This window comes from Leucopleurus acutus (genome assembly GCF_964270905.1).
Source record: "Leucopleurus acutus genome assembly, chromosome: 16".
Classification (NCBI taxonomy): domain Eukaryota; kingdom Metazoa; phylum Chordata; class Mammalia; order Artiodactyla; family Delphinidae; genus Leucopleurus; species Leucopleurus acutus.
Window position 1 is genome coordinate 47047868 of NC_139158.1, and position 21442 is coordinate 47069309.

Here is a 21442-nt window from a genome sequence, read left to right on the forward strand (position 1 = left end):
CCTGACGTGTCACCTCTTGCATACTGTCTTCTGGAGAATGCTCTGATATTGTGAATTTCTCAGTCCTCCTGCCTCTTCCCCCCAGGTTGTTCATAGTTGAGTCCACTGACATTCTCCACACACAAGTTCTGTTCATCCCTGCTTCCAAAGCCAGTTGTGGAGACTCAGATACTTAGGCGGCTTCCACCTTCTCTGAGCTGGAGCTTGACTTGTATCACTTTTTCAGACCTGTAGTCTGGGTACCAACCTCAGCACTGACCCCTGGGCTCCAGACTGTTGCCCAGGTCTCTTCTGTTGCCATTCAAATCTAGGTTCAGGGGCCCCGGTAAGGATACGGGGTCTTCTCTGCCACCCTCCAAGGTACAGCACACTCCCGATCCTCTACCTCTTGTGTGCCTGATAAGCTTCTGTTGGATTCGTCCCTCCTTCCTTCCACTTCCAGGCCTGGCTGCCTGCTGGACCTGTATTGTATATGGGCCATCAATACTGTTCTGTGGGATTCCTTAGCTTTTCCCCAGTGCCAAGCAATTGCTGGAACAGGGAAGTGCTGCTGTTTCTTGTTCTTCCTGTGCTTTGAGAGACAACCTCAGCCCATGCCCTGCCCTAAAGGATGAGCTTAGCTCACTTGATCCTGGCCTGGTAAGGTTTCAGAAAGCTAGAATATATCATGTTCCAAGATATAATAATTTCTGACTCTGGGTATTTAAATGCTTGAGAGAAAGCTTCCTTATAACCAATACTGCACAGGATGAAATGAACTACTCTTAGGATAATCTTTCATCTATATTTACATGTAAAATCCTTTGGCTTATTTGGGGTTAACCAAAGCACCATTATCTATATTAGCTTTCTGCAAAAGAAACTCTTCCCTGCCACACACAGATATTTGGATTTCTGTTATCCAATAATTCAGGTTATTCCTCTTTATTTGGATATAACATCACCACATCTTACAATTATCCAGCACCTTTTCATCTTTCAGTTTTAGACTATAATGATAATAATAATGACAACTACAGTAATAACCATTGATCTAACACCTTGTATTTGAAAAACACTTTACAATGAGCAATTAGTTATTCCACCTCTGTAAAATCGTTACATATCATAATAATCACCTTTTCAGAGGAGGAAACTAGGACACAAAATAATGAATTTATTTTAACTTACTAAAAAATTAAATTAATGACTTTTGGCCAAAGACAGAGCTGCAGCAATAAGTGATCATGTAAAGCAAAAGGAAAGGACTTTCTGAGTAAACCACAGGTCCACAGTGTCTATGACTGGACTCCTGAGATCCCCATTCAGAACTGGCCAGGTTCACTCCTCTCTATCCTCCACTGCTTATCTCCAGTTTAGCGGTAAATGAAAACAGCTCCAAAGAATGAAAAAGGATTCTTAATAGTGCTGAAATTGAAAAGATTATTAAAGTGGCTTTCAAAGAAATTGCCCCACCTTGTATTTCTCTGGAGCCACAACAGATATAGTAAAGAAAACCATTCTCCCTCATAAACTGAAGGGATATAATCTAGTGATCCCAAAACACAAGAGACTTGACCTGCAGTATTTTGCTTGGACTTTTATTTCCTACTGCGTACTTGCAGGTCACATTCAGAGTCTCCTTGAGGATAAGGGATAGATATTTAAAAACAGTAGCTCAATAAAGTTTTTTTGGATAGTTTTGAAAAGATATTACCTTTAACACAAGTAGATAAGCTACAGAACATGATATTATATCTACGATATAATTAGGTAGATATATAGACATATCCTGGAAGCTGTGTAAAGTACTTCCTAATTCTAAATTATTTGTTTTTAAATATAAATCTATGCTTCTAAGCATTTAGGCTCCATTTAGCTAGCTAAAGACAGTGAGAGCATTCATAAAAGTCCAGAATTTTTACCAAGGAATTTCCATTTCTGCAAAGAGGGCTCTCACATTTTAAAAAAATTATTTCATAATTATTTTTTCCTATCTTTGAGCACGATTTACCTATCTAAACACTTCTTAACAGAATTCCTTAAACGTTACATTTTTCCAAAAGTTAACTATGAAACAAAAATACAAAAGAAATGTAAAATAATATTCACCAATTATGAAACTATATTTTAAAATGCCATCCTCCCAAATCAAAAGCAAAATGGAAACAAATGAACTTAAATGAGTCCAGTTGAAAGCATAAACATATTGAAATACTATCTTTTAGAGATACATATTGAAATCAGCTATAGAAGAGGAATCCGTACATTGAAAGAGACATAAAAGACATACCAACCAAGCAGCATATAAATCTTATTTGCATCACAATTCCAGCAAATATACTGTAAAAAATAAAATCATAAATTGATAGGAATAATATGAACATTGACTGGACAAATGATGATACTAAGGAAATTTTTCACACTTAAAAATGATATTTTTATGATGCTAAAATAAAAAGAGAAAAATACACTCCCTGTCTTTGAGAGGTGCATATCAAGATATTTACAGATAAAATGATATGATTCTTGGATTTGCTTCAAAATAATCTAGGTGTTTGAGTGGATGGAGGTGTAGATGAAACAAGGTTGGCTAAGAGTTGAAAACTGATGAAGTTTCGTGATGAGAAAATTGGATTCTTTATACTATTTTAATTTACATGTGTACATGTTTAAAATTTTCTATCAACTTTAAAAAATAATAACAGAATTGATATAGCAATCTTTTGCGGGGGAGATGGGAAGTGGGTTCAAATTCCTTTTTACTCAAGTTTACATTTTGGCAGCTCTTTCATCAAGGATCTATGATTAATTTTTTCAATGTTTATCTGAAAATGTCTTTATATTTGCCTCACTAGTGAATGATAGTTCCTGTGGGCAAAGAATGCCAGGTTGACATTAATTTCCCTCAGATATTACTTCATCACCTTTTAGTATCTATTGTTGCTTATAATTTATCTGTCAGTATAATAGTTGTTTCTTCATAGGAAATACTTTCTTTCTGATGTCTTTTAAATCTTTACCTTTCTATTGTATGTTCTATAGCTTTATGATAATGGGTCCACTTCTTGATTTGATTTTTCCTCACTAGAAATCAATAATGTGTGTTCTTTGAGATAATTTATTTCTCTGGCAATTGTGAAAATTTTTCAACTATCTTCTCCTCATATATTGCCTTTTTTTCAATCCTACTTTCTGGAGTTCCCATTGTATATACATTGAATGTCTGTCCTCTAACTTTCCCTTTCATATTTACCATCTATTTATATCTCTGTGGTGCATTCTGGGTAATTCCTACAGTGCTATCCTCCAAGTCACTAATTATCTCTTCAGTTACATCTAATATGATGTTATAATATCTGTTATTAGAGTTTTTAATTCAAAGTCCACATTTTTCACTCCTAGGATTTGTATTTGTTTCTTTTAACATCTGCCTTTTCTTGACCATGATATTTTATCACTTTATCTTAGAGTTTGGATTCTCATTTTTATAGCTTTAATTGTGTTAAACGTATTTATTGATATTTTTGATTCTGTTTTAGGATGCTATCTAGCTACCTTAAGTTCTTGGGAGTCTGATCCTGATATCCATGACTCTTGCATATTTGGTGTGGATTTTGGACTGTTTCCTTTATTTTTAAGTAATAGATTATCTTTTAGAAGAGTTTTAGATTTATGCAGAAATTGAGAAGATAGTATGGAAAGTTCCCATGTACTTCACATCCAGTTCCCCCTATTATTAACATCTTAAATAAGTGTGGTACATTGTTACAATTAATGAACCAACATTGACATATAATTGTTAACTAAGGTCCATAGTTTATTCATATTTCCTTAGTTCTACCTAATGTCTTCTTCTGTTTCAGGATATCATCCAGGATACTACATTATAGTTAGTTGACATGTCTCCTTAGGCTCCTCTTAGTTGTGAGAGTTCTTCCAATTTTCCTTTTTTAAATGATATCAAAATATGATAGTTTCAAGGTATATTGATCAAATATTTTGTTGAATGCCCCTCTATTGGAATTTGTATGATACTTCACTCACAATTAGATTGGAGTTAAAAAGTTTGAGAGGACAATAACAAAGGTAATGTGGCATTTTCAATATATCATATCAAAGTACATCCTATCAACATGATTTATCACTGTTGGTTGTAACTTTCATTACCTGGCTGAGATGTTTATCAGGCTTATCCACTGTAAAGTTCCTAATGAGTTTTATAATTTCTGAAAATGAGATAATTTTGGCATGGCTTTTTCTTTGTGAGAAAACCCCATGGCCTGAGTCTTGGGCACTTACCTTCAGAGTAATTGTGAGTTTGCCTCTAATAGTAGCCCTGGGGGCCAATTTTTATGTTAATTTTTTGTGTTTGGGATTCTCAGACACATAGGTAGTGTAGATTTAAGTACCAAACACAAAGAAGTTTCAGGATCAAGATAGCAACATTTTAGGAGTCTTCCCCATAGTTTTCTTGAACCAGCAGGGAATTGTTTTCAAATCCACGCTTCAGTTGAGATTATAACAATTTGATGAACTTAGCTTTAGGTAAGGATCTAAGCTCTACCCTCCTACTTTATGCAGTCCTATTTCTAATCCCCAAATGAGAACTAGCTTTGTGGCCTCTAGTGTCCAATGTCCCATCACCATATACACTACCACAAGGCACTTACAGTATACAGTTTATATTATAGTTTTGGTTCACTTTGTTTTTTCAGTACTCCCTTATTTATGGCACCCAAAGATGTAATTTCTTTCTTGCAAGCTGACAAATATACTACAATTAATTTTTATTTTATTTTATCCATAACTTAAATGAGTTGTTGCAGGGAGATTTTCTGATTTCCTCAGTCAACCGTATCTTTAGAATCTAAAGTCCTTCCCTCAATCTAGTTGGGTCTCTCTCCCCCAATAACACACGTGTGAAAAATTCCTTCCCATGTTATCTGTTCTGTAATGATACCACTGTTGTATTAAAAATTTTCTAAGTCTCAATGGTTTATATTATTAATAGGCAAAACACCTATCACAATGAACATCTAAAATCTTTTATTGAGTTGTGTGAAGAAATATTCAACAGAGATGTATCATTTTAACTTGTGTAATTTAAGTTAATTTAAGTAATTTAAGTGTAAATTGAACTTCAGCCACGAAAACTTCAGAGTAAATGGTTTTACTTTATTTTTATTCTAAAGACTGAAAACACTGATCACACAAAGGCTTCACAGGACCCCCACAAGCTAATGAAATGAAGCATGTGTCAGAGAAAAGAAGCAAGTATCTTTAATGGTGCACAAAATTATGAACCTAAAAAGTGATTATTTACTGTAATGAAACATAAAGTAGAGGTTATAGCTTCAATGCCTTCACAGCCAGTTCTAAGTAACCTACCATTTTTATGTCTTAATATTTTAAATTACAAGTGTATTACAAAATCAATTCATTGTTTTCAATGAAAAACCTAAATCAAGTAACATATTAAGAGATTACTGTCCATAATTCTCATTGTCCATCGTTCTTCAAGCATGAAATAGAGAGTTCAACAGCTAAGCCAACCTACATAAAAACTTTTCCTAAGGCATGTCCTCGGTTCTTTTTCTCAATGAATGTTAAATCGTATTAACTGGCACATTAGCACTTTAAACTTTTGCCAGTAGGTTTGAACAAGAAAAATCAATAATGACAATAATATTTCAGATTGAAAGATATAACTAACTGGTTAAATACCTGCAACATGACAAAACATGAATGAGATAATAGCCTTTCCCTCTTTCCATGTAATGCAAATTTTCTGCATTTCATTTCCACATCTATACAAATAAATATTGTTCTCCTTATCCCCCAGAACTTAAAAAATATAACCATAGTATTTAAAGAAAATGATAATATCCTAGCTATATAAACTTCTTAGAAATGAAAGGTAATACAGTACTTAAAATAATTACTGCATAAATATGCATATGATCCTCAAGTTGCCTGTTATAAGTCTTTTTTAAAGTTTTGTCTTTTCATTTAGAGATCATCTAAAGATAAAGATATTACCTTTCTACAGCAAACTGGTCAAAACTGAAATATCTAACCATGCTAAAATTCCAGGATGAAAGATAGTAATACCTCAAAATTAAAATGAAATACCTACTACATGTGGTAGAAGCTGCCAGGGGTATAAAAATGAGTATGAAAGCCTCTTTTTTTTCAAAAAGTTTATGCCCCAATTGGGGAATGTATCTTTCCAGGTTCAATCAGCTTGGCCAGAATGAGAAGGGGCATTTTATCTGCACGGGGCTGCCCCTTTGACAGGGTTTTAGATGGGGCAGTTTTACTCAGAAGGGGAAGTAGGTAAGTACTTAATATGATGAATAATTTCAAAATTAGCTTTAGAATAGAGGGGTCATGGTGACCAAAGTTAGAGGTGGAATAAATAAGGCATGTCCTCAGAATGGCCAATAAAAAGGAAAGTTCAAGCAGAGACATGGATTTTATGTCCTCCCCTTCCTCCACTAGGAAGCATCTGAAAAGCTTAATGACAAATGGCAGACAAGATTAAGGCAATCAGGACTGGGTCAAACTTCTAAGAATAGAACTAGACAAGTTCATGTGGAATGAGGAAGACATATACTAGAAATCCAACTAGTGTGGGCAGCTTCAGAGTTTGTCCCTAGACTGAGATGCAAGTGAGGTAGTGAAAGGAAAAGGCAAGGCAGGGAGGAGCCTGTGTTGGTGTGACCACCAGACTTTGCTCGGGTTGCTGTGATGAACCTTTGCTGCCAACACCATTAGTACCAGAGTTCCTTTCTTCAGTTCTAACACTGTTCATTCCATTTTAAGTGGCATGCCTGAATGGTCAGAGGAAGCTATTTAACGAAAATCTGGATAACACGACTGCAGAACAGTGAGGAGGACTGCTGAAGCATAGCAAGATCTCTGTAAAATATATCTACATCAAACAGTGAAAAATACAACTGAGTGGGTCATTTCCTTCCTCTCCTGGAAAATAACTCATCCTCCAAGATTGCTCCAGTGTCACCTCTTGTGGGAAGCCTTCCCTGACCACTCCGACATGTTGGCTTCATCTTTTCTGCTTCATTTTTCCTGTATTGAGAACCTTTCTAGTTCTTATTATATTAATGTGTAAATAAATATTTATACTTCAGACTGCACTTGGTTATAAGAATCTTTCCCACCTCAATGTCAAGACTAGTATACAATAGGTAATCAGTACATACTGTTGACTATGAAAGAGAAAAAGGAAAGAAAGAAAAAAGGAAGAGGGCAAAATGAAGGGAAGAAAGAAAGAAGGAAGGGAAGAAGGGAGGGAGGGAGGACAAAGGTAGGCTGGTTCACTGTGCAACTGCATGTTGTCAGACCTGGCCTGGCTCCTGGTCACTGCACTCCCCTTCCCCTCTATCTTCCTCTCATCTGAGCCTCCTTATCGCCCCTAGCAGGCTTACCCACCTGCAGTGCCCAGGATCAATCCCTGACACAGTCAGATCTCAAGCCTTATTTTCCATAGATTTGGCATCACATCCCTTTCTGAAGCTCTAATCCTGAGACTGGGTACCCACCTGACCAACAAGGCCAGGGCTCCTGAGTTTCTTTCACCAGGCTGCTCTATCCTGGGACTGGGAGACAGTTGCTACTCCCGAGGCCCATGGCTGGGACTCCTCCAGCTGCTGAGCAGAGGCCAGCAGGCTAACTCACTGCCAGACATGCTTGACTGACTCTCGTAAGGGGCCAGCCCCAACACGCTACCTGCTTTAACCAGACTTGCTCCCTCACTGTGGACCACTCTCCTAGATTCCTCCCAGCATGCCTAAGGCCCAGCCAGATCTCAAGGTTTAACAGGAGTGAAACACGTAATCACTGTGGGGATTTGGTTCTGTATGTGGAGGGAGGGTGACAGGGCTCTCCACTCCGCCTGTGAATGTTTAAGTAATTTATGAAAGCAGTTCCACTTAAACACACTCAAAAGACCCTTTAAACATGTTGTTTCTCATGTTAGGAACTCTTGGTAGAAACTCACATTTTTTGTGAAAAAATTGTTTTTCAGGATATCTGTTCTGGTTTTTAAAGAAGCAATCTGATACTGATGCCCATTCTATTGATATTAATATATCATTTTAAGTCAAAAGATCCATGCAAGGAAAATCCTTGGAACATCTGAAAGAACATGGGGAATGACAACTGCTCAGATAATTCAGCCAGAGACCATGATTGGTAACAGGGAAAGGGCTGTGTTTATTTCCAAACCAATAATCAGTACTGACACACAGTAGTTCCCAAATTAGTATTTGTTGAGTGAATGAATGAATGAACACGTGCTCATATGTGTGTTTGTATGTAGAAATAAGTAATGGGCGGGTGGAGATACACTGATGGTATCTATTGCATGACACCAAATATTTTTATGATTTTGCTGCTTTTGAAGTACATTTGGTACTTCACCTTGTTAAACTTTGGGCCCACTTTAATAGGCACAAGGAGAGCAAGAAGCCTTTGGTGGTGGAGAAGGGCATAATATATGCTGTGTTCTCATTCTAGAAAAGCAACTTTCCCATGAATTCCATCTGAGACTGAGAGTTTGTTTAGTGGTGGTTGCTTATACCTAGAGTTTTCAAAATTAATCTGCCACAGAATCACCTCAAGGATAAGGCCTAGAATTACAGTATTGATACTAATATATTATACATATATATGTATATATATGTATGTGTGTATGTGGGTATAATTTAAAAAAGCAGTTCTACAAATTTATGCATATAAAAAGCCAACCTTAAATTGCTGCTCTGTCAGGAAATGTCATCTTAAATGTCTAACATTATGCCTCAGGCTTCAGCTCTCAGGAGCTTTGACAGACTAAAAGGGGAAGCAAAACCCATAAACCATATCTTGTTTGGGTTCTATTAGCAGGTTCTGGTCTTATTGTGATGATGAAAAGGAAAGACATCATCTAAAGTAAGGGACTGTAAATTTTGTTCCAGTCTGTTACATAATGATCTGAAAGGAATTGAGGAAGTAGCTCTTTAATTCTGCTTTTTTCTTTCTAATTCTGCTTCTTGACATAATTTAAGATTGGCTACAAAGGCTTTTTATTATTATACATGTATAATATGTATAATATAATATATATATAATATAATATAATATATATAATATATATAATATAATATATATATAATATATATATAATATATATATATATTATACATATATCACAGCACTTTGTGCATGTGAAACGTGTTTATTACAGATGAGTGAACACATATTTAAAATGCAATGTGCTCTAAAACTAAACCTCAAGTACACAAAAAAGGTATATGAATCTGGACAGCAATCCAGAGGTACCATAAGACAGCGCTATTGTATGTACTTTCAAGTTATCAACTGAGCTTAAGACTTGTGAAAATCAGCCAAGGAAAGCATCATTCATATCTCAGCTGCATGTTTTCCTGTCCTCTCCTTAATTTTTCCTGGTGTGAACAGAGTTACCTACTTTTGCATAGAAAAGGCAAATCTAAACAGCAAAGATATATTAAAAATCACAGAGCAGAGAGACCTTCAAGACAGTGTAGGAGTAAGACGTAGAGATCACCTTCCTCCCCACAAATACATCAGAAATACATCTACATGTGAAACAACTCCTACAGAACACCTACTGAATGCTGGCAGACCTCAGACTTCCCAAAAGGCAAGAAACTCCCCACGTACCTGGGTAGGGCAAAAGAAAAAAACAGAGACAAAAGAATAGGGACAGGACCTGAACCTCTGGGAGGGAGCTGTGAAAGAGGAAGTTTCCACACACTAGGAAGCCCCTTCACTGGCAGAGACAGGGGTGGTGGGTGGCGGGGGGGGGGGCAGCTTTGGAGCCATGGAGGAGAGCGCAGCAACAGGGGTGCAGAGGGAAAAGCAGAGAGATTCCCACACAGAGGATCAGTGCCAACCAGCACTCACCAGCCCCAGAGGCTTGTCTGCTCACCTGCCGGCCGGGACAGGTGGGGGCTGGGAGGTGAGGCTCGGGCTTGGGAGGTCAGATCCCAGGGAGAGTACTGGGGTTGGCTGCGTGAACAGAGCCTGAAGGGGGCTAGTGTACCACAGCTAGCCAGGAGGGAGTCCAGGAAAAAGTCTGGACCTGCCTAAGAGGCAAGGGACCATTGTTTCGGGGTGCACGAGGAGAGGGGATTCAGAGCACTGCGTAAATGAGCTCCAGAGATGGGCGCGAGCCGCGGCTAACAGCGCGGGCAGCAGAGATGGGCATGAAACGCTAAGGCTGCTGCTGCAGCCACCAAGAAGCCTGTGTGCAAGCACAGGTCACTATCCACACCTCCCCTCCTGGGAGCCTGTGCAGCCTGCCACTGCATCAGAACACCAGGAGCTATGTGAACAAAGAAGAGACGGTAATTTCTCCCAGCAGCCTTAGGAGCAGTGGATTAAATCTCCACAATCAACCTGATGTACCCTGCATCTCTGGAATATCTGAATAAACAATGAATCATCCCAAAATTGAGGCGGTGGACTTTGGGAGCAACTGTAGACTTGGGGTTTGCTTTCTGCATATAATTTGTTTCTGGTTTTATGTTTATCTTAGTTTAGTATTTAGGGTTTATTATTATTGGTAGATTTGTTTATTGATTTGGTGGCTCTCATCCTTTTTTTTAAATATATATATATATTTTTTCCTTTTTCTCTTTTTGTGAGTGTGTATGTGCCTGCTTCTTTGTGTAATTTTGTCTGTATAGCTTTGCTTTTACCATTTTTCCTAGGTTTCTGTCCGTCCGTTTTATTTTTTGTTTGTTTTTGGCTTCAGTAGAGTTTTTAGCACTTCTTTTCATTGGTGGATTTGTTTTTTGGTTTGGTGGCTCTCTTCTTTTTTCTTTCTTTTTTAAAAATTACTCATAATTTTTTTTTATTTTTAATAATCTTTTTCTATTTTTTATTTTAATAACTTTATGTTATTTTATTTTCTTCTTTCTTTCTTTTCTCCCTTTTCTTCTGAGCTGTGTGGCTCACAGGGTCTTGGTGCTCTGGGCGGGTGTCACGCCTGTGCCTCTGAGGTGGGAGAGCCAAGTTCAGGACATTGGTCCACCAGAGACCTCCCAGCTCCACATAACATCAAATGGCAAAAGCTCCCCCAGAGATCTCCATCGACACAGCTACATTCAATGACCAACAAGCTAGTGCTGGACACCCTGTGCCAAACAACCAGAAAGACAGGGACACAACTTCACCCAAGAGCAGAGAGGCAGCCTAAAATCATAATGTCACAGACACCCCAAAACACACCACTGGATGCAGTCCTACCCACTAGAAAGACAAGATCCAGCCTCATCCACTAAAACACAGGCACCAGTCGCTTCTACCAGGAAGCCTACAAAGCCCACTGAGCCAACCTTAGCCACTGGGGGCAGACACTGAAAACAACAGGAACTATGAATCTGCAGCCTACAAAAAGGAGACCCCAAACACAGAAAGTTAAGCAAAATGAGAAGACAGAGAAACACACAGCAGATGAAGGAGCAAGGCAAAAACCCACCAGACCAAACAAATGAAGAGGAAATAAGCAGTATACATGAAAAAGAATTCAGAGTAATGATAGTAAAGATGATCCAAAATCTTGGAAATAGAATGGACAGAATACAAGAAACCTTTAACAAGGACCGAGAAGAACTAAAGAGCAAACAAACAATGATGAATAACACAATAAATGAAGTTAAAAATTCTCTAGAAGGAATCAATAGCAGAATAACTGAGGCACAAAAACGGATAAGTGACCTGGAAGATAAAAGAGTGGAAATAACTACCACAGAGCAGAATAAAGAAAAAAGAATGAAAAGAATTGAGGACAGTCTCAGAGACCACTGGGACAACTTTAAACGCACCAATATTCGAATTATAGGGGTCCCAGAAGAAGAAGAGGAAAAGAAAGGGACTGAGAAAATATTTGAAGAGATTATAGTTGAAAACTTCCCTAATATGGGAAAGGAAATAGTCAATCAAGTCCAGGAAGCACAGAGAGTCCCATACAGGATAAATCCAATGAGAAACACTCTGAGACACATAATCAAACTATCAAAAATTAAATACAAAGAAAAAATATTAAAAGCAGCAAGGGAAAAGCAACAAATAACATACAAGGGAATCCCCATAGGTTAACACCCAATCTTTCAGCAGAAAGTCTGCAAGCCAGAAGGGAGGGGCAGGACATATTTAAAGTGATGAAAGGGAAAAACCTACAACCAAGATTACTCCACCCAGTAAGGGTCTCATTCAGATGTGATGGAGAAATTAAAACCTTTACAGACAAGCAAAAGCTAAGAGAATTCAGCACCACCAAACCAGCTTTACAACAAATGCTAAAGGAACTCCGCTAGGCAGGAAAAACAAGAGACGGAAAAGAACTACAATAACAAACCCCCCAAAATTAAGAAAATGGTAATAGGAACATACATGTCGGTAACTACCTTAAATGTGAATGGATTAAATGCTTAAACCAAAAGACAGAGACTGGCTGAATGGATACAAAAACAAGACCCATATATATGCTGTCTACAAGAGACCCACTTCAGACCTAGGGACAAATGCAAACTGGAAAGTGAGGGGATGAAAAAAGATATTCCATGCAAATGGAAATCAAAAGAAAGCTGGAGTAGCAATTCTCATATCAGATAAAATAGACTTTAAAATAAAGACTATTACAAGAGACAAAGAAGGACACTACATACTGATCAAGGGATCAATCCAAGAAGAAGATATAACAATTGTAAATATTTATGCACCCAACATAGGAGCATCTCAATACATAAAGCAGATGCTAACAGCCATAAAAGGGGAAATCAAGAGTAACACAATCACAGTAGAGGACTTTTAACACCCAACTTTCAACAATGGACAGATCATCCAAAATGAAAATAAATAAGGAAACACAAGCTTTAAATGATACATTAAACAAGGTGAACTTAATTGATATACATAGAACATTCCATCAAAAACAACAGAATACACTTTCTCCTCAAGTGCTCATGGAACATTCTCCAGGATAAATCATACCTTGGGTCACAAATCAAGCCTTGGTAAACTTAAGAAAATTGAAACTGTATCAAGTATCTTTTCCGACCACACTATGTGACTAGATATCAAATACAGGAAAAAAATTTGTAAAAAATACAAATACATGGAGGCTAAACAATACACTACTAAATAACCAACAGATCACTGAAGAAATCAAAGAGGAAATCAAAAAATACCTAGACACAAATGAAAATGAAAACACCACAAACCAAAACCTATGGATGCAGCAAAAGCAGTTCTAAGGGAAGTTTATAGCAATACAATCCTACCTCAAGAAACAAGAAACATCTCAAATACACAACCTAACCTTACACCTAAAGCAAATAGAGAAAGAACAAAAAAAAACCCCAAACATAGCAGAAGGAAAGAAATCATAAAGATCAGATCAGATGTAAATGAAAAAGAAATGAAGGAAACGACAGCAAAGATCAATAAAACTAAAAGCTGGTTTTTGAGAAGATAAACAAAATGGATAAACCATTAGCCAGACTCATCAAGAAAAAAAGGGAGAAGACTCACATCAATAGAATTAGAAATGAAAAAGGAGAAGTTACAACTGACACTGCAGAAATACAAAGGATCATGAGAGATTATTACAAGCAACTATATGCCAATAAAATAGACAACCTGGAAGAAATGTACAAATTCTTACAAAAATACAACCTTCCAAGACTGAAGCTGGAAAAAATAGAAAATATAAACAGACCAATCGCAAGCACTGAAATTGAGACTGTGATTAAAAATCTTCCAACAAACAAAAGCCCAGACCAGATAGCTTCACGGGCGAATTCTACCAAATATTTACAGAAGAGCTAACACCTTTCCTTCTCAAATTTTCCAAAATATATCAGAGGGAAGAACACTCCCAAACTCCTTCTATAAGGCCACCATCATCCTCATTCAAAATCCAGACAAAGATGTCACAAAGAAAGAAAACTACAGGTCAATATCACTGATGAAACTACAGGCCAATATTAGTGATAGATGGAAAAATGCTCAACATAATACTAGCAAACATAATCCAACAGCACATTTAAGGGATCATACACCATGATCAAGTGGGGTTTATCCAGGAAATGCAAGGATTCTTCAATATATGCAAATCAATCAATGTGATACACCATATTAACAAACTGATGGAGAAAAACCATATGATCATCTCAACTGATGCAGAAAAAGCTTTTTACAAAATTCAACACCCATTTATGAAAAAAACCCTCCAGAAAGTAGGCACAGAGGGAACTTACCTCAACATAATAAAGGCCATATATGATAAACCCACAGCCAACATTGTTCTCAATGGTGAAAAACTGAAACCTTTTCCACTAAGATCAGGAACAAGACAAGGTTGTCCACTCTCACCACTATTATTCAACATAGTTTTGGAAGTTCTAGCCACAGCAATCAGAGAAAAAAAAGAAATAAAAGGAATGCAAATTGGAAAAGAAGAAGTTAAGCTGTCACTGTCTGCAGATGACATGATACTGTACACAGAGAATCCTAAAGATGCTACCAGAAAACTACTAGAGCTACCTAAGGAGACAAAAGACCTGTATGCAGAAAAGCAGAAGACACTGATGAAAGAAGTTAAAGATGATACAAACAGATGGAGAGATATACCACGTTCTTGGATTGGAGGAATCAACACTGTGAAAATGACTCTACTACCCAAAGCAATCTACAGATTCAATGCAATCCCTATCAAACTACCAATTGCATTTTTCACAGAACTAGAACAAAAAAAATCACAATTTGTATGGAAACACAAAAGACCCCGGATAGCCAAAGCAGTCTTGAGAAAGAAAAACAAAGCTGGAGGAATCAGGTTTCCTGACTTCAGACTATACTACAAAGCTACAGTAATCAAGACATTATGGTACTGGCAGAAAAACAGAAATATAGATTAATGGAACAAGATAGAAAGCCCAGAGATAAACCCACACACATATGGTCACCTTATGTTTGATAAAGGAGGCAAGAATATACAATGGAGAAAAGACAGCCCCTTCAATAAGTGGTGCTGGGAAAAATGGACAGCTACCTGGAAAAGAATGAATTTAGAACACTCCCTAACAACATACACAAAAATAAACTCAAAATGGATTAGATACCTAAATGTAAGACCAGACACTATAAAACTCTTAGAGGAAAACATAGGCAGAACACTCTGTGACATAAATCACAGCAACATCCTTTTTGACCCACTTGCTAGAGAAATGGAAATAAAAATAAACAAATGGGACCTAATGAAACTTCAAAGCTTTTGCACAGCAAAGGAAACCATAAGCAAGACAGAAGGACAGCCTTCAGAATGGGAGAAAATACTTGCAAATGAAGCAAGTGACAAAGGATTAATTTCCAAACGTTACAAGAAGCTCATGCAGCTCCATACCAAAAAAAAAAAACAAAAAAAAACCAGACAACAGAATCCAAAAATGGGCAGAAGGCCTAAACAGACATTTCTCCAAAGAGGATATACAGATTGCCAACAAACACATGAAGGGATGCTCAACATCACTAATCATTAGAGAAATGCAGATCAAAGCTACAATGAGGTATCCTCTCACACCAGTCAGAATGGCCATCATGAAAAAATGCAGAAACAATAAATGCTGGAGAGGGTGTGGAGGAAAGGGAACCCTCTTGCATTGTTGGTGGGAATGTGAATTGATACAGCCACTGTGGAGAACAGTATGGAGGTTCCTGAAAAAACTAAAAATAGAACTAGGACTACCATATGACCCAGCAGTCCCACTACTGGGCATATACCCTGAGAAAACCATAATTCAGAAGAGTCATGTACCACAATGTTCACTCCAGCACTACTTACAATAGCCGGGACATGGAAGCAACCTAAATGCCCACCGACAGATGAATGGATAAAGAAGATGTGGTACATATATACAATGGAATATTACTCAGCCATAAAAAGGAATGAAATTGGGTCATCTGTAGAGACATGGATGGATCTAGAGACTGTCATACAGACTGAAGTAAGTCAGAAAGAGGAAAGCAAATATCGTATATTAACGCATATTTGTGGAACCTAGAATAAAAAATGGTTCTGAAGAACCTAGAGGCAGGAGAGAAATAAAGATTCAGATGTAGAGAATGGACATGAGGACGTGGGGAGGGGGAAGGGTAAGCTGGAACGAAGTGAGAGAGTGGCATGGACATATATACACTACCAAATGTAAAACAGATAGCTAGTGGGAAGCAGCTTCATAGCACAGGGAGATCAGCTCGGTGCTTTGTGACCACCTAGAGGTGTGGGGTAGGGAGAGTGGGAGGGAAATGCAAGAGGGAGGAGATATGGGGACATATTTATATGTATAGTTGAGTCACTTTGTTATAAAGCAGAAAATAACACACTGTTGTAAAGCAATTATACTCCAATAAAGATGTTAAAAAAACAAAAATTCACAGAGCAAAGGCACGAGCCCTGAGTGGGACTCAAGAACCCTGTCTTCTTACTGGACCTCTGCACTTTATAAGCTGTGTGACCTTGAAGAAGTCACTAAATCTCCCTAAGTCACATTTCCCTCAGTGATTAAAGTAATAATAATAAATAACACTGATCTCATTTGAGCATTGTGGCCGAGACAGTGCTATGTATTTACCACACCATTTCCTCTTCCTGGGAACGCTGGAAGACTCCATTCTTCCCAGACTTCCTTGTAGTTCGGTTGGGGGTCACTTGCCTGAATTCTGACCCATGGAACGTGGGCAGAAGTGACATAAGCCATTCACGAACTGCTCTGTAAATACATCCCACAAGATCCGCCAGCTGTCTCTTCCTGTTTTGTGACTGGAGCCACATACCACATAGAGTAGTTACAAGATAGAGAAGCAACCTGAGACTCTGTGTCACCACCTGTAGGAGAGCCTGAGTAGAACAGCCACCAATATACTCGACATTGATGTGAGCAAGAAATTAACCTTGTTGTTTTAACCACTAAGATTTTTAGGTTTATTACCATAGCATAATGTAGCCTACCCTGACTAAGAAAAGGACTAAATGAGAAAATTAAATTTACTTGTTTTATATCTAAATGTGCTATACTGCTATGCAGGTTAGTACTGGGAGCAATGATGGAGAGCTTGTAAAAATTAATAGAACTTCTAAGGTTTTTTGACATTATACCATTACCTAGATTATATAAAGGCTTCCTGAAAGACAGAATCCAGTCACTATAGACCAACCACATTCTTACTTAAATATTAGTATATTTATTTGCCCTTAACATATCTGGGACATATATACATACATGATCCATTTTACCAAGTATTTTAACTGATATGACTAGGTAGTTGAAGCCCTATCACTTATACTCACTACAATGACACTAAGTGACACTAAGTTCCTAAAGAGAGTGACCTCTGGCCCAAAGATGAAAATCCACACCTATGTGAAATGATTCTCTCACTTTAAAATTAAAACTGAGTGGGTGGGTTTCCCTGGTGGCGCAGTGGTTGAGAGTCCGCCTGTAGATGCAGCGGACACGGGTTTGTGCCCCAGTCTGGGAAGATCCCACATGCCACAGAGTGGCTGGGCCCGTGAGCCATGGCCGCTGAGCCTGCGCATCCGGAGCCTGTGCTCCGCAACAGGAGAGGCCACAGCAGTGAGAGGCCCGCGTACCGCAAAAACCAAACAAACAAACAAACAAAAAACTGAGTGGGTGATTGTGACCATTTTTAAAATCTCCTCTTAGGAGATCTCTTGTCTTGATCATGAGCACTCCAAAAAAAAAGAGCAAAACGCTAAGATTATAGATAATACAACTTTGTATAGACTGATTTTTGCCTAAATTTCAAGTGCAACGTATACAGAACTGGGGGGAAGCCCTCCTGAGAACCTGAAAAAATGGTACTTAAGATACTATTATTATTTTTTATGTGGTCCCAAATTTTCTTGATCAAATTGTTTAGTCAATCAAAGAATTATTTCCTTTAGAGGTTTTTGAAGGTATATTAATTCAAGTCAATAAAAGGAATCATTGATCAAATCCAAGAGGACTGCATCAGTTCTAGGCTCCTTATTAGATGATTATTAGCTGTTGCTGTACAAATATCACTGACAGGATTAATAAGATTTGTCACAGAATCAAAAGGCCAAAAATCAGTTCAGAGAAGGCTAAAAATATTCCTTAAATTTAAGTTTTAAATGCAGCTTTCCAAAAATCAGACATGTATTTTAGAGCAATCTTGACATCTCCAGAAGTGCATAAATGAATTAAACCTGTCAATGACCTACTTTAATGAAAGAAATTACATCCATCTTAAATACTTATAATTTATCTTTATGATGATATTGAGCTGCTAATTTTAGAATTCAGAAATGAGAAATGATGGCAAATAACTGCATTTAGCAAAATCAACCACCTAGAGGACAGTCAAGTATATACTTCAGGTAAACAGAACATTGAGTTTGCCATTCCTGAACGTCTTACCATTGCTAAAAATGTACACTGTATCTACACACAGGTTGAAGGAACCACAAGGAAATACAGGCCAACTCACTAGCGTTAATTCTATACACACCAACCATGTATACATATATTGAAACAAAGCAGCTTGACAAGGGTACCTGAACAGCAGCCTACCTTCCCCAAAATGGCAGGGACTGCTCATTGCCTGCCAAACCTCCACCCTCCCCTTCTTCCTTAGAAAACAGAGCACTGCTTTTTTTTTGATGAGCACATTTCTTCCTGGCATAAAACTATGTTATCCATGAATGAACATTTGATCAATTCAAGGATATGAGACATCAGATAAAGCTGCTTAAAGAAAACTGGCTTGTCTTTTAGGGGCCACCTTTTTGATTTTTTGCCTTTCTTACTCCTCCTGACACCCATATTTTTGATGCCCAGAGTCCAGCAGCCTCTGTGGACCCTGAGTTCCATACAGTAGGAAGAGCAGAAAAGCCAGAGCTTGAGCACTTGATGACAGGATGGGATTACTGCACAGCCACTCTAGTCTACATCTAAGCTGCTTTCACAGGGGACAGAAACATTTTTCTATCTCCTTTAAGTCACTATTATTTGGGGGGTTTCTGTTATGGGCAGCTAAAGTGATTTTAACTTATATAATTAGTCAATTCAGTTTTTTTTTTAAATAGCCAAGAACCATAAATTAAGTATCTAGCTAATTTGTCTGCTGTTTTAAATTGATAGATTTGTATATGTAGACTCAATTTTAACTTTTTTTATCCTACTTAACAGTACTAGTCAAATTTGTTAAAATACTAATATGTCATGTAAGAAAATCATCACTATGAATGACTTATTTTAATGTTTCCTTCACATATTATAAGAAACCTAGAGATAAAAATTTATTGGGAATCCAGTACATTCCTAAGGAATATTTCTCTTCTAGTTCCCAAAGAATACCAAAAAGAAGAAGAAGAAGAAGAAGAAGAAGAACAATGAGAAACCCTGTATATTTATATTTTCTAAAGTAATTTGAGGAAGAAGAAAAATACTCTGCTATAGAATGTGCATTGACATGTGGTAATATGAAGAGCACTTTCTAGTTTAAACTATTTTCTATCATTTCTATTTCCAACATTCTGTTTTTAAAAATCTATTGATTCTTATATGGGAACAATGGTTAAAATTTTAATTTTCAAATAAAATTTAAGCTGAAACCTCCTGATGATGATTTATAAAGGATAACATTTCTTAAAAGTTGGGGATCAAGTAAACAATTCTAACTTGTTTGTTGAAAACGTAAAGCTCTGTATATACAATCATATCTAATTCAACCACACACATGAAAAGAGGGAGCAAGAGGAAGAGGGAGAGAGAAAACAAACCTATTTATGTCCATCTGGGTCCTAAATGAAAAGGACCCCATTCTACTGTATACTTTTTTCCTCCCCTACCATGTAGTATAGACTGGGGCTAGGTAAGCTTTCATCTTTCAACCTAGAAATAAAAATAATAAATAGTTCCAAGATTTTAGTATAAAAAAAGAATTCCTAGTACAGAAATCTCTCTCTTCGTCATCTCACTTTGATCTCTTTCTCTCTCTCCTCTGAAAGGGAAGAAAGAAAAAGCAAAATGCCATTACCAATTTCTTTTTTTATTTTTCACAGTAAGTCACTGATATATTAAGCTCTCAGGCTACAAAGTCATAATGATTTTAGTCATTATTATGAAAAAAAAAAAGATAAAAACCACAAGTCTCCAGATATATTGTTTTAAAATTCATATTAAAAGTGACTCTATCATGCAGCCACTATTGAAAACAGTATGGAGGTTCCTCAAAAAACTAAAAATAGAGTTGCCATATGATCCAGCAATTCAACTCCTGGGCACATATCTGGACAAAACTATAATTCAAAAAGATACATGCACCCCTATGTTCATAGCAGCACTATTCACAATAGCCAAGACATGGATACAACCTAAATGCCCATCAACAGATGAATGGATAAAGAAGATGTGGTATATATACACAATGGAATATTACTCAGCCATAAAAAAGAATGAAATAATGCCATTCACAGCAACATGGATGGACCCAGAGATAAGCATACTAAGTGAAGTAAGTCAGAAAGAGAAAGACAAATACCATATGATATCACTTATATGTGGAATCTAAAATATGACACAAATAAACTTATCTATAAAACAGAAACACACTCAAAGATATAGAGAACAGCCTTGTGGTTGCCAAGGTGGAAGGGGTGTGAGGGAGGGATGGATTGGGAGTCTGGGCTTAGCAGATGCAAACTAGTATATATAGAATTGATAAACAACAAGGTCCTACTGTGTAGCACAGGGAACTATATTTGATATCCTGTGATAATCTATAATGGAAAAGAATATGAAGAAGAATGTATATATATTTATATATGTGTAGAACTGAATCACTTTGCTGCACAGCAGAAATTAACACAACATTGCAAATCAACTATACTTAAAAAGTGACTATCATCTACTATATGTGTGTTCACCTCAATAGCTTATTGCTGCTATAGTTTATGCCAAAGATAGAAATATAAAGCTTGATGAGAACAACAACAGTATTCTGTATATTTTGAAGTCAGTTAAAATAACGTTTAGGCAAACCCAAGATATTTCTATTATAAATTTTCTAAGATTATAATTTGCGTGGTTGATGACTACAGCAAAATTAATTTTCTTTAAAGTATCACAAAACTTACTAAACATCTTATGGTTGGTGTAGTAATAAAATATATTTTAAGTGATGTTCAGGACTTACCACCTCCACCTCCAAGAAGACTGGTATTTGCTGTTCAAAAGAAAACAAAATAAAAGACATTAAATAATATATAAAAATATAATATGCCAGAGTAGTTCAGGAAAAGTTGGTAATGATCATGCTGTACATACACACACACACACACACACACACACACACACACACACAC

General features: G+C 37.1%; 1 protein-coding gene across 1 annotated transcript in view; it reads right to left on the reverse strand.

Annotated features, from left to right (window-relative positions):
- LOC309973446 (ADP-ribose glycohydrolase MACROD2-like) overlaps positions 1-21442 on the reverse strand; it is a 650126-nt gene that overhangs the window by 174426 nt on the left and 454258 nt on the right. Inside the window, exon 4 of the mRNA XM_082857725.1 lies at positions 21274-21303. Within this exon, the coding sequence (XP_082713851.1) occupies positions 21274-21303 (30 nt within the window). The remainder of the gene's footprint in view (positions 1-21273; positions 21304-21442) is intronic.